The 14707-nt window shown below is 34.7% G+C and overlaps 1 protein-coding gene across 1 annotated transcript in view; it reads left to right on the forward strand.

Annotated features, from left to right (window-relative positions):
- Window positions 1–1279: 1279 nt before the first annotated feature.
- Window positions 1280–14707, forward strand: part of LOC117105671 (intraflagellar transport protein 172 homolog) — a 22655-nt gene continuing 9227 nt past the window's right edge. Inside the window, exons 1-21 of the mRNA XM_033246884.1 lie at window positions 1280–1438; window positions 1656–1799; window positions 2663–2775; window positions 3665–3850; window positions 4532–4834; window positions 5316–5439; window positions 5944–6102; window positions 6269–6421; window positions 6782–6885; window positions 7302–7500; window positions 7629–7694; window positions 8322–8423; window positions 8789–8925; window positions 9694–9886; window positions 10581–10673; window positions 11785–11862; window positions 12160–12408; window positions 12570–12648; window positions 12766–12886; window positions 13531–13675; window positions 14605–14694. Of these exons, the coding sequence (XP_033102775.1) occupies window positions 1400–1438; window positions 1656–1799; window positions 2663–2775; window positions 3665–3850; window positions 4532–4834; window positions 5316–5439; window positions 5944–6102; window positions 6269–6421; window positions 6782–6885; window positions 7302–7500; window positions 7629–7694; window positions 8322–8423; window positions 8789–8925; window positions 9694–9886; window positions 10581–10673; window positions 11785–11862; window positions 12160–12408; window positions 12570–12648; window positions 12766–12886; window positions 13531–13675; window positions 14605–14694 (2877 nt within the window). The 5' untranslated portion in view covers window positions 1280–1399. The remainder of the gene's footprint in view (window positions 1439–1655; window positions 1800–2662; window positions 2776–3664; window positions 3851–4531; window positions 4835–5315; window positions 5440–5943; window positions 6103–6268; window positions 6422–6781; window positions 6886–7301; window positions 7501–7628; window positions 7695–8321; window positions 8424–8788; window positions 8926–9693; window positions 9887–10580; window positions 10674–11784; window positions 11863–12159; window positions 12409–12569; window positions 12649–12765; window positions 12887–13530; window positions 13676–14604; window positions 14695–14707) is intronic.

The raw sequence follows: 14707 nt of genomic DNA on the forward strand, positions 1-14707 counted from the left end.
TAATATTCCTTCCTCTTTCAGTAGTTAGCGATTCCCTTAATTTTATCATTAAACATCCGGTACCCATTGTGGTGCGTTCAAAAAGTCAAAAAGACATAACCGTATAATGTTGTCCCGTCCCTTTTCATATTCAAAGATCCTAATTGTCAATTAATTAAGGTATGCAATCTGTCATTTAAAGAAAGTCAAATTACTGTTAATTACAGCCAATCGCTTCCCCATTTGAGATTAAAGTGGACGACGGAAATCATAGCCCACTTCTCATGGAATAATGCTTGAATCGTAAGTAACTATTCAATCAAATTTCAGGTATAAAATAAAAATTATATGTTAATTATAATTAAATTTGTTTAGAAATTAAATTCGTTTGGAATAAAGTCACACAGATCCAATATAGGGGTTTAAATGTTAAGGTTTCTGTATATAGATCCTACTTGTATTCTATTGAAACTCACAATAAAATACATAGGGAAGGCCTTTAAATTTATAATTAATTTGTCTCTTTTTAATGACAATCTTTTGTTTTTGCAATCATAAGTCATTCGACAAGCTTTTGTTTTTGCAATCAGTCATTCGAAAACATAGTGATCATTGAGGTAAGCGTTATATGGGCGACACTAAACTGCAGGTTCATGAATAATTAAGTAGCAATATAAATTGAATATTCATTTCCCAGTATGTTGAAAATCAGTATAATAGTACTGAAAGTGCCTACAATGTAAGGAATAAATAAATAAATAAATAAATAAATAATAAATAAAATTAATATATAAAATATAACAACACCTGCAGTAGCGGTGCTCATCTAAAGATTAATGTATAAAATATAACAACACCTGCAGTATTGGTGCCCATAATGCAGTAGCGGTGCCCATCTAAAGATTAATGTATAACATATAACAACACCTGCAGTAGTGGTGCCCATAATGCAGTAGCGGTGCCCATCTAAGGATTAATGTATAACATCAACACCTGCAGTAGCGATGCCCATCTAAGGATTGATATATATATAAAATATAACAACACCTGCAGTAGTGGGGCCCATAATGCAGTAGCGATGCCCATTTAAGGATTAATATATAAAATATAACAACACCTGCAGTAGTGGTGCCCATCTAAGGATTAATATATAACAACACCTGCATTAGTGGTGCTCAAAATGCAATACGGTGGCCATCTAAGGATTAATATATAAAATATAACAACACATGCAGTTGTGCGCCCTCTTACGGACTTCTTGTACTTTTATAACCTTTTGTCCATGCGTATTTCATGAACGTTTGCAAAGAGGCTAAACGGTACATTCCTATTTTTTCGCAGAGGCTCAGCGTACTGGGCCTAGCATTTCGTATGTTATGTCATTCTAATTCGACTTGATACGGCTCAGATCCATAGGAAAATGCAATTAAAACATATGAAGACTTTTCTTACTCCACAGGTGAGTTAATGTGTTTCACTTGACGATTATTTGTATGAGTTATGTCTATAAATTTAGTGTAAACAATTTGTGTTGCATAGGACGCTTTGTGTTGTCAAGAAGATGCCAAGGCTAGTGAGTCGGTTCTGGGCCGCTTTGCCCCGGTCGTTTCAAGATGTCAACATAGGACTAGGGCCTGTTTCGTTATATTATATACCAACGTTGTCTTTTGTTTTAGGATGGAGCTGCTAAAATCACAGCATTAGCTTGGTCACCCAACAACAAAAAATTGGCTGTTTGTACTGTCGACCGTGTCATTTTGCTGTATGATGAACATGGCGAAAGAAGAGACAAATTTTCAACGAAGCCAATTGACGGAAAGGTAAAAAGATATTTTTAATTCTTCTATTTTTTCCCCCAATCAATTCTATTATATTTTATTTATTGTATGAATTACTAATTTGTGTGCTTTAGTTAGCTGTATGATTGCCAGACTGTATAGTAAGGCCTAGCCTGTGCAGGGTATCGTCTGCTTAAAAATTTGGCCTAGGCCTAGAAATCTGTCTGCGCATTTTGGCCAATAAGGGCCGATTTCCATGCAGGTTTTTTTTTTAAATTAGGCTTTGACCAAATCTTGATACAGTATATAACCAATGCAATTATGCAGCAATTACGATTCCCTGCACCTATTTTCCTAGTGATTTTCTGCGCAGATTTGAACTGATTTTTTAGATATCCTCCGCTCCGCGCAATTAAAAAATTTACAGAATGGTATGATTGTAGGCCTTTATGATTCTTTAGGGTCCTAAGGGATTAGCTTATTATTTATAATTTATTGGATTTAACCTAGAAAAATAACTTCAAATTCCACCTAGAAGAATAACTTGTAATTTGTATCCCAATTGCAGTGCCCTGGTTTAAATTCTGCAAATATTAAGTATTATGTCAATATTCATATATTATTGGTTTATATGGGCTTACAGTATATATCACTTTAGCTTACCTGTATATATCACATATAATAATTGTTATAATAATTGTTATATTATACTTTTTATGATTATTATATTCTAATATGATATAATTGTTTATATCATATTGCATATATTATTGGTTTATATGGGCTTACAGTATATATCACTTTAGCTTACCTGTATATATTACATATAATAATTGTTATAATAATTGTTATATTATACTTTTTATGATTATTATATTCTAATATGATATAATTGTTTATTGCAGTATGGTAAGAAAAGTTACACAGTGAAAGGTATTGCATTTTCACCAGACTCAACCAAGATTGCAGTTGGACAAACGGACAATATTGTCTATGTTTACAAGATTGGAGATGATTGGTAAGATGCGTAGCAGGGGAACTTAGTGACTCAAAGTCTTTTACTTACAGTTAATGATGTTGCTTTTCTAAGAAAGTTAATGACTACACTAGTAGTATTCAAAAATAGACTTTGCCACTTTAGTCAGTGGGTATCAGGGGCAAATCTGATCCAGAGATGTCTAAAAGGGGTGGGGGCAATTGAGAGAAAACACTACCCTAGGGGGTCCAGGAAGTTTTTGTTTTGTAGACGCCCTGAAATAACCTCTAAGCTGTTTTGGGCGATCAACAATTTCTCTTCATTCTTTCTTTTTTTTCTTTTTTTAGAGTGCAGCCTCTGCTCTGTCTCTTTTTCACATCTAGAAGTGGATAAAAGACAGATCTTCCCCTGGATATAGATAGATAAGAAAATTTATTTTAAAACCAAAGAAATTGATCGGTTTGATTGAATGATTGATTGATTGAATAAATGGTAGAATATAGTCAAATTGAAGAATAATGGTAGGGAAAATTTGTTTGAACATCCAGATCATTGAATAATTATGTATGACATTTTATATATTATATACATTCTTTATTTCTAGATGGTAGAATGTAATTGATAATAATCTTGCATTTTATGTATATTGTCTCTTACTTTTTATCTTACATTGTTGATATTTTGTAAAAATGTTTTATTTGTTTATTTTTGTTTTTAAACAGCAATGATTGATACAAACTTCCAAGTTATTTTTTCCTGAAGTATGTTGATTTTCTTACTTATATACAACAATATACTGTTTTTACCTTACCTTAATCTCAGGCTCTAGCAGTCCACTGCAGGACGTATCCCACCTCCAAAACCTCTTGTCTCTATTCCTCGCTGTTTTTACAATAGCTGGTTATTTTTAAACATTTTTTTGGCATCCTAGGGAATCAAAGAAGGTGATCTGTAACAAGTTTGTCCAGCAGAGCGCTGTCACATGTTTGATCTGGCCGCCAGATAATCAGATTGTCATTGGTCTAGCTGACGGCAAAGTTCGAGTTGCAAATACCAAGACCAACAAATCCTCCACTGTCTATGGCACCGATTCCTATGTCGTATCTGTGGCTCACAAGTAACTATGCAATGAATATCTCATGCTTTATTTTTATATCACATAGGTGTTTAAAGTATTTTATTGCAATTTGTTTTAGCTTTATTTTTGAATTTACCATGGCTGCAGTTAGGATGAAATTATGTTTGTCCTACGCGATGTGTTATCGTACAGAATGATCAGGATGTTCCCAAATGCTTACGAAAGAAAGTGATTCGGGTGGGAATCGAACTTACGACCTCCAGCTAACCAATCTTGTTTCTTAACCACTAGACCACAAAGCTTGCATTTTGTGGCTAGTGATGAATCCGATCCCCTAGTAGCAGTGGCTACAATGCTATTCCGCCATCAGAATGACTACAGTTAGGTTCTCTATACTAGATTATATCAATTTTAGTTATAACTTATGTTAGTACTGTAGCTTAAAATTGTTAGCAATATTCAAGCAACTGCCTTCTTCTGGAAACCTCTATAATCAATCACTATTTACCGACAGAGGATCCAACAAAGGGGATTGAATTAGAGGTCAGCTGAAGCCTCCAGTTGGAGTTAAGTGGGAGACATTTATTGATATGATGTTAAAATAGGGCTTTTAGACCACAGTTTTGCTCTCTGTACTGGGACTGATGCGACATTTTTATACAAATATGTGAAAACTATAAAATAAATATAATTGAATGAGTTATATAATTTATTTTTCAGTGCCTCTGGGAAAGGAATCTTATCCGGGCATGCTGATGGCACAATTGTCCGCTACTTTTTCGAAGATGAGGGCACAGGAGAGTCGCAGGGAAAGATCTGCACGCACCCGTGTCCCCCGTACAGCCTCTGCTGGGCTGTGAGCAGTGTTGTGGCTGCCGGATGCGACAAGAAAATAATGGTATATGGACGAGATGGTCAGTGCATCCAGCAGTTTGACCACAGTCGTGATCCGGACGAGCATGAGTTCACCGTCGCTGCCAATAGTCCAACCGGACAGTCTGTTGTCATTGGTAGCTATGACAGGTATGGAATTATCCTCCAGAGGGAGTTCTGTTCACATGTGCCTCATACTGTAGGTGTTTGATTTTAGTCACTAATAATAATTTAATAATAGTCAAGAAGTTTGACTATGGTGATAGTGTGATGTCATCATTAGCATATTTAGGCATGTCACATGTTTTTTCAAATATTATTTGATAATCTGTACAGGGCTTAAGGTAGCCATTATAATTACCATATTATTATAAAGTTATTATTTAAATATTATTACAATATGATGTAATAAAAATATATATTATTACGTAGTAATAATTATATTGTAATAATATTTTTTAAATAATATTGTTATTACAAATGTAATAACAATATTATTTTAAAAATATTAAAATATAATAATTACAATGTAATTATTACAATATTATTATTACAATATAATTATTACAATATAATTATTATAAGAATTTTTAACCTTTGTGATTCTAAATTCTAAATGTTCACTCTGTAGACTGCGAGTTTACAATTGGTCACCTAGGAAGGGTACGTGGGAGGAGGCGAAGAGAAAAGACATTAAAAATCTGTACACAATAACGGCACTGGCATGGCGAAAGGATGGATCCAAACTAGTAGCTGTAAGTATCATGCATTTCAAAATTCAAATACCGATGTCGAATAATGAGAGCACTATTTATGTGTTATCTTTTATGAATATGTTATTTTATCTGAACATATATAATTTTAACTAGTAGGCTTCATTGTATACAAATTAATTTCATTTGAATTCTGTGTTCAGTATTTTCATGAGTACATTTGTTGGTGAACTTTTTAACACGTGACAAAAAACAAACATTATGCTATGATTTTCTTTTAAATTTTATTCCATTGTCAGGAAAAAATAAGAAACTAAACAAAAGTACAATACCGCTAATTAATCAATAATCTTAATTTATCCGACATGGAGAAATTATATCAGGACTGAATACACAAGATAATCAAATACTATATTTTATGATATGATAGAATACAAAAAAACTAGTATTTTAATATGTTTGTGTTTCATTTATAACAATGTTTTTATTTACTTTTGAATAAGCTGTTAAATAGTTTAAAGTATCATATTAATAATATATTTTTAGGGTACACTTTGTGGTGGAGTAGAGATGTTTGATTGTTCACTCCGTCGTACAATTTACAAAAACAAGTTTGAGATGTCCTACGTAGAACTGAGTCTTGTCCTGGTAAAGAACTTATCAACAGGAACACGAGTTAAACTTAAATCGCATTATGGATACGAGGTTAGTTGGGAAATCCAAAAGGACGAATTGCTATGAAACTTTTTTTTAAAAATAATTTTGCTGCAGGTGCTGATGCTACGCAGTTCCTGCGTCAGTAAAACATATTTTTGTTTTATTTGATCAATGCCTTTTCGAGAAACCATTTCCTCCTTTTTTTTTCTTTTAGATTGAAGAAGTAAAAATTCTTGGTAATGATCGCTATCTAGTTGGCCACACCTCCAACACTTTGTTGCTAGGTGACTTAGCAACCAACAAACTTAGTGAAGTGCCTTGGCAAAGTAGTGGTGGTAATGAAAAGTTCTTCTTTGATAATGAAAATGTAAGCAATACCTTCAACTATGATTTATTATTACTTATTATAATTATTTATTATCATTGTTATTCTTTCTAGCTAGAAATGTCCATTAACTTAATGATCAATGCACTTGTATATGGCGGATATAACATTCATCTCGATATGCTTTCCAGGACAACAGAAAAGAACAAAACCAGAAAAAATGGTTGAAACAGAAAAGTTAAAAATCCAAGAAAAATGACTTGAAACTTCAGAAACACAATCTATATAATTTCTAGCTCTCTCCAATCAGTGAGGGATTCAAACCTCTGACCTCAGAATTTAGAGACTAAAGCACAACCGCTGCGCAATTTGCTTAACGTTATTATGTTGTCGTTGTTACAGGTGTGTATAATCTTCAATGCGGGTGAGCTCTCACTAGTGGAGTACGGCAACAACGAGGTGTTGGGATGTGTCAGGACAGAGTTCATGAACCCTCACCTCATCAGGTAAGAAAGACTAATGGAGCGGAATGACTGTGGCTTAATGGTTAAGGAGCTTGGTTTGGTGTTTGCAAGATGCCTCTCACGACAGCAGCTTAGCTCGTTCGACTAAACTGGCGGTAGCCACAGTATGTGCACTGAACCGTGGAGATCTCTTTGTTCCCGTTTCTAATTCCTTCCGCTGCTCTTCTATTGTCTCAGCTGGAGGGCTGAATTGCAAATTAGCACTCTCTCTGTTGAATGAGAAGTACTTGCTTGGTCCCATGTTCAATATGGCCTCTGTTCTTGTTAAAGAGGGTAATTCCCCATACTGCATTGGGAGATAAGTACACAATATACAAATGTAAGTTGAAGATAATTTTTTTTTCCCTGCTATCAATTTCTCTTATGCAACAAAACTTTTTTGTTGACCTGCATTTCAGCGTCCGTCTGAATGAGCGTAAGCAACTTGGAGTTGACGACAACAAGAAGATGGCTTATTTGGTCGATTTGAAGACGATTGCGATCGTTGATCTTGTGACTGGTTTTGCATTGGCGACAGTAGCACATGACTCTAAGATTGACTGGCTGGAGTTGAATGAGACGGGACATAAGCTACTCTTCAGAGACAAACGACTGCGTGTAAGTGGAAACCATCTCTTTACCAGTGGCCAGGGGGTGGGGTGTCTATATTAATGTATACTGTTTTTCAAATGAGAAATCTTTGTCATTTTAAGGTTATTTACAAAATAAATGATTTAAACTTTCAGCTTCACCTTTTTGACATCCTGACTGAGACGAAGACAACAATACAGAATTACAGTTCGTATGTACAGGTAAGCAGAACATTATATTTGATTAACAAATTATGCAATAAAAAGATTAATTTGAGATAAATGAGGGAACATAAAGGAAAAAATAAATAATACTAAAAAAAATCGATTAATATAAAACACAGCACCACTGAACACTTGATTGTTTAAAAAAAAAATTCAGCTGTATATACAGTTTTAGACAATTTGCTATAAATTATTATTCACACAGTATCTGTGACGTATAATTGTGTTTGAATGGTGACACATTTCGGTAAAGGTCCTCTTATTTCTATTCATAGTGTTCTGCAGATCGTCTTTTTTAGAATTTTTAAGAAGCTCAATTTTTAGTTTTCGTAAGCGACAGCTCTCCAGCAGAAACATGCTTGTTTCCATTTTATGTAAATATGTGCTGAGGTTTTCCAAATTGAAATGTTGGTGGACAGATCTGCTCTACACCTAGTCCTTTATTTATTTCAAAGAGGTTCACAATTGTTTTGTGCGCAGTTCAATCACTATGATTGATCTTTTTTCTCTTGTCTTGTTTTTTTGTACTAATTATATGGATATTAATTGTTTGAAATAAAAGAATTGAAATTGATTGAATTGACTATCAAGTATTTATTGTTCAAAATTTGAATTTGCTTTCAGTGGGTTCCTCAGAGTGATGTCGTCGTAGCCCAAAATCGTGACAGTCTCTGTGTTTGGTACAATATCGATCATCCAGAAAAAGTCACCATGTTTCCTATTAAGGTTTGTACATCAGTTATTGTTTTCTAAATATATTAGATATTTCATATCTACCTATCTATATGGTCTAATTATTATGACAATAAAAATTTTTTCAACTTGGAGTTGACGACAACAAGAAGATGGCTTATTTGGTCGATTTGAAGACGATTGCGATCGTTGATCTTGTGACTGGTTTTGCATTGTCCACAGTAGCACATGACTCTAAGATTGACTGGCTGGAGTTAAATGAGACGGGACATAAGCTACTCTTCAGAGACAAACGACTGCGTGTAAGTGAAAACTATCCCTTTACCTCTACCTATCTATATGGTCTAATTATTATGACAATAAAAATATTTTCAAGTTATTCCATTGATATTTTTTAGGGGGACATCGTTGATCTTGAGCGGGTAAATGGTAAGACCGACGTGGTTGTTAAAGAGGGCGTAACAACTATTTCATACACGTTAGACGAGGGGCTTATCGAGTTCAGGACGGCCATTGATGATGGGGACTATGCAAGGTAAGCGATAGTGCTAAGGGGCTGTTTTCAAAATACTTGGTTTACTTATACTTTGTACTACTGACATAATTCAAAGCTGTAGTATTTGTTACATAATAGGGAATTTTTTATTTGCTTGATGACATAACCCTAGAGTGGATTCGATCATCCGTGACCATTCTATGTTCTTGCACAACATACTGTAGATTCGGGCCAAACTGCATCCTAGGATCCAGACGACAATGAGAACTCAATGTTCTCGCATGCTAAGATGACTTCTTAGTGACGTCGTTACATTCTAGGTCCTACCATTGTGCAATCAAAATCTCTCTAACAATCAGCCTTTAATACCTTTTCATTGCTTATGAAACTAGTCCAACTTACCTTCGTAATTTTTCGTACACATTTATTCCCTTCATGATTTCAGTTTCAATTGCCCATGCTTCACACTTTATTGTTCGTTTATTATTATTAATATTATTAGAAATTTTGTTATCTATGTATTATTTTTATTGTTTAATATTGTCATTTATTATTGTAATAAATATATTTTTAATTATATTCATATAATTATTGTTAATTATCAATTATGAAATAGCATTATGTTGTCTATTTATTATTTTTATTGTTTAATATTGTTATTTATTATTTATTAATTAATATATTGTTTTATTTATTATTTTTATTGTTTAATATTATTTATTATTTATTAATATATTTTTAATTATATTTATATAATTATTATTTTTTATAACAATTTTAAAATAGCTTAATCTAATTTTTTGACAGAGCTGTTGCATTCCTGGAAACTCTTGAGATGTCAAATGAGACTGAAGCCATGTGGAAGACGCTCAGTAAATTGACGCTTGAATCCAGCCATCTGCACATCTCGGAACGTTGCTATGCTGCCCTCGGTGATGTGTCCAAAGCACGTTATCTACACAACTTAAACCAACTTGCAACCCAACATGCTGACGAAATGGTATGCTTCAGTGAACATCAGCAATGTACCCTCCAATATAGCCCTGCCCACATCTGTTAAGGCTGTAAATAGTCTACCGTAAAACCTCGAATTGAAGCCCTGGGCTTCTTATTTTTTTCACGAACTTTAGATGGGCTTCTTTTCGAGATGGGCTTCTTTTCAATATGGGCTTTTTTTCAAGGTTACTTTTGCAAATCAAAGAGGGAGGCTTCTCTTCAAAATGAATGCTGTAAATTTTGTGAATTTGTACTATAAAACAATAAATAAGGCCACTGTAACATCAATCTGTATCATGGTATGTATTTACTGACATTAAATCACCTAAACTACTGTATAAACCAAGCTTGTTTTTAATTAATTAATTAATTTTTTTTTTTTTAATCATGTACAGTATGGTGTATATCCTGTACTATCTCGAGAAGCAGCCTATGCTATCTTAAAAAAAAGAGCCTCGAAGCTAATTTTGCAAACTAAAGAGGGGAGCTTCAATTCGAGATGGCCTTCATCTTGAGATTATGCCTACTGAGCTTCAATTCAAGGTTTTATAGTATTCTGATTGGTTAAATAGTTTGATTGAATTTGCATTTAAAGTTATTTATTCTGTTTTACTCCTAGATGGAGATGGCAGGCTAGAAAATATCAAATCATTTATTCTATATTTTTTTCATGGTAAAAAATTTGAATCAATTTTCAGGGTGGCGAAGGAATAAACCATTATGAAGTGCGGGCAAAGCTGGCCATCCTGAACAAAGACTTTAAATTAGCTGAGAACATTTACTTGGAACAGGTAAAATTTTACTATGAGAAGTATATTGACAGTGGTGCTTACTATTTAATTCCTAGGCCTTGGGTTCATTATCAAAGATTTTTCATGACAAATAAAACTAGTGTTTGATTGGTGGTAAAGATGCCCATATCCTCTAATCCTAAGGTCCTGGGTTCAGTCATGAGAAAAACACCTTAGGATTTTGGTTATAACCAAGATCAACTGCCTCGTAAAGAGAGTCTCAAAACGATCAGCTCTCCACCCACCAAGCCTCATGAAGCAACTTGGTTATAGAGCCTTAAGGGTCCCAAATGATTATTTCTCCACTCCACAAGCCTCATAAAGGGACTTTGTTATAGAACATCCAGGGTCCCAAATGTCCAGCCCTCCACTCCACAAGCCTCATAAAGAGACTTGGTTATAGAGCATCCAGGGTCCCAAATGTCCAGCTCTCCACTCCACAAGCCTAAAAAAGAGACTTGGTTATACTGTAGAGCATCCAGGGTCCCAAATGTCCAGCTCTCCACTCCACAAGTCTCATAAAGAGACTTGGTTATAGAGCATCCAGGGTCCCAAATGTCCAGCTCTCCACTCCAAAAGCCTCATAAAGCAAATTGGTTATAGAGCATCATGGGTCCCAATTGTCCAGCTCTCCACTCCCCAAGCCTCAAAAGAGACTTGGTTATAGAGCATCCATGGCCCCAAATGTCCAGCTCTCCACTCCACAAGCCTCATAAAGAGACTTGGTTATATAGCACCCAGAGTCCCAAATGTCCAGCTCTCCACTCCACAAGCCTCATAAAGAGACTTGGTTATATAGCACCCAGAGTCCCAAATTTCCAGCTCTCCACTCCACAAGCCTCATAAAGAGACTTGGTTATATAGCACCCAGAGTCCCAAATGTCCAGCTCTCCACTCCACAAACCTCATAAAGAGACTTGGTTATAGAGCATCCAGGGTCCCAAATGTCCAGCTCAGCAGGATGGGTCACCTTTTTCGATGTTCAAAAAAAGAAAAAAAAATAAGGTATAACATTATTGATAATAACATTTAACAACATTGTTATTGGAACTGATTTATTATATCAGTCAATTTAAATTATGGTTGATTGATATGAGTGCCTTCCCTCCAGAACCTGATTGATGAGGCCATGCAGATGTACCAGGAGCTTCACAAGTGGGATGATGCCATTGCTGTTGCAGAGGCAAAGGTAAACATAAGCATCTTCATATTTTAAAAAAGCACCAGTACTGTTCTCTATCCTAGACACTATTTCATGGTACTGTACTTGAAATATTTTTTTCACTTGAACAAATAAGGAACTACTGTATTAAATAATTAGTTTGGGTATACACAGTTCATGCAGTTTCATCGTCTTTTGTCTTTGTTCGATCATAACCCTACTGATTTCATTCAAATGTGCTAATCATAAGATGGAGGACAGCCAGAGGTCGGAAGTAAGCTTCAAAGTTCTTACAAATAATAATGAAACCATCATTAAAAATAGGGTCATCCAGAGCTTGACAATCTACGACATAGCTACTACCAATGGCTGATGGACACAGGTCAAGAAGAGAAAGCCGGTGAGATGAAGGAGAATGAGAACGACTACCATGCCGCCATCAATTTGTACATGAAAGCCGGCATGCCAGCACGAGCTGCCCGTCTAGTGACCAGTCACGATGATCTGATGGGTAACCGCGATCTGGTCCAGCGAATTGCTGCCTCGCTCATCAAAGGAGACTTCTATGAAAGGGTAGGAATTTCTAGTGTTCCATTAATATTATGTTATTATTGCTTTTAAATATTATTATTATTATCATCACTATCATTATTAATTTATCGTCATGATTATTGTCATTATGTTATTTTTATTATTGCTAGTGAATTAAACTTGAATCTGACAATTCTTTTTAGGCTGGTGACTTATTTGAGAAGACAGGGGATGAGCAGCGAGCAATGGAATGCTATCGAAGGGGCAAGTCATTCCGCCGAGGTATGAAAAATTTTCTTCATACTAGAAATTTCTTATTTATGTAGACTATGTAACTTTTTTAACATATATTTGATATCAGATTTTGAACATTTTTTTTCTCCGAAATATATTTTTAAGCTGTTGAGCTTGCTCGAGCATCTTTTCCGAATGATGTTGTCAAATTAGAAGAAGAATGGGGAAACTACCTAGTCTCCCAGAAACAGATGGATGCAGCTATCAATCACTTTATAGAGGCTGGGTATGCAAGTCTACTTGAATTTCTATATGTTGAGTTATTGTTTTGATGAAATGTTTCTTTTTGTGTACATTTACTAGATAAACCAATAAATGTTTGGGGTTCACCCCACTGATCTCTACTATAATAGCTGGATTGCTCATTGGCCAATCCTGGTACAGAAAAAAGTGAGGCCACCGAGGCCATGTTGGAGGCCTAAGTGACGTAGAAACGACTGTTTATGCATGCAGTTTCCAAAAGCTCAAGCAAAGTCACGTTGTTATAGTGATGTTGATCCCTAATAACGCAAATAACTTTGAGGCCTAAGTGACGTATCATTTTAGAAAAGTTTCTTTCGGCTTTTGTTTAAATTATAGTTAAAAATTACGATTCTTCCAATACTTTTCAATAATAAATTTAAATTTAACATAGGAATTTTTTTCTAACCACTAGACGCAACTGTTTATGCAGTTTTCAAAAGCGCAAGCAAAGTCGTTATAGTGACGTCGATCCATAACAATGCAAATAACTTCGCTTGCGCTTTCTTAAACTGCATAAAAAGTCACATCAAATAGATAGATGATAATAATTAGTACTTTAAATTCAAATTTATTATTAAAAGGTTTTGCAAGAATCGTTGTTTTAGCTTTCATTTCTTTTCTACACAGTTGTTCGCAGAAGGCCATTGAAGCAGCCATACACTCACATCAATGGACCAAAGCCGTTCAGATAATCGAAATTCAGGAGCCAAGCATGGCCGAGAAATACTACGCTGATATCGCTCAACACTATGCATCCATCAAAGACTATGAGGTGAGGTGTTGCAGCTAGAAAATTGCCTGATTTTAAGTTGCTTTAAAAAGTGCTCTACACTATAAGATCATGGAAGAAGCTATATAAGAGCATGGAAGAAGCGTTCTGAACTTAAAAACAACTAAAAGTTTCAAAAGTTACAGTATGTACTCTCAGGATGAGTGGGATTTCAGTACTGTACTGGTAGATCTGTATTTCTGCTTTTACATATATTTATGTATTTTGTTAAAGATTGTTGTATGTTTCCTTTTATTATTTTATCTGAATTGCTTTTATGTCATATTAGGAATTAGGAAATGGGGGTGGGGGAGGTAGAAGTTGGTTAAGTACATTGGAAGAATGATTTTACCGTTCTTTATGTAAACTAATATTTTGTAGGTGTCAAATTGAATTAACTTGATGTGCTTCCTTGTTTTACTTTGTCTGTAGGTAGGCTTTAGAGCTTTTTTTTCTCTTGCTTTTTTTTGTATTGTTGATTTTAAGGATGCACCGTTCACCGTAAACATGTGCCACCGATCTGAAGGTGTATATCCAAATAAATAAATAAAAAAGTATGTAATATATTAAATAATAAATGCCACTCTTCACACACTCAAAGGAACACTCAATGCTCTTTACAACAATGAAAATGTAGAACTGTTTTATCAGTAATAAACCAAGCAAAATTAATGTAAACGTCCTGCGAGCTTTCATCAATGTTACCAACTTGACTTTGTTAGGCTAGAAAAAGCTGGCATTATGCTTACATTCATTGTACTTGGTTTATTATCGATAAAACAATGCTACAGTTCTAATGAGCAACCCAGATCAAACTATTCCATGAATACAGTAGTAGGTAAAGTGCTTAAGTTTTATTTGTTAATTTCGAACTTTTTTTCCGCAAGTCTACATCTATTCATTATATCAATGTTGATCTTTATTTACATAAGACTGCAGAGAAGTTCTACGTGCGCGCAGACATGACAAAGGCGGCCATTGAGATGTACACAAATGCAGGGAAATGGGAAGCAGCACACAAGGTAGGTCCTAATT

The sequence above is a fragment of the Anneissia japonica genome, unplaced genomic scaffold, assembly GCF_011630105.1.
Source record: "Anneissia japonica isolate Jap-2015-1 unplaced genomic scaffold, ASM1163010v1 scaffold287754_len4335492_cov202, whole genome shotgun sequence".
Classification (NCBI taxonomy): domain Eukaryota; kingdom Metazoa; phylum Echinodermata; class Crinoidea; order Comatulida; family Comatulidae; genus Anneissia; species Anneissia japonica.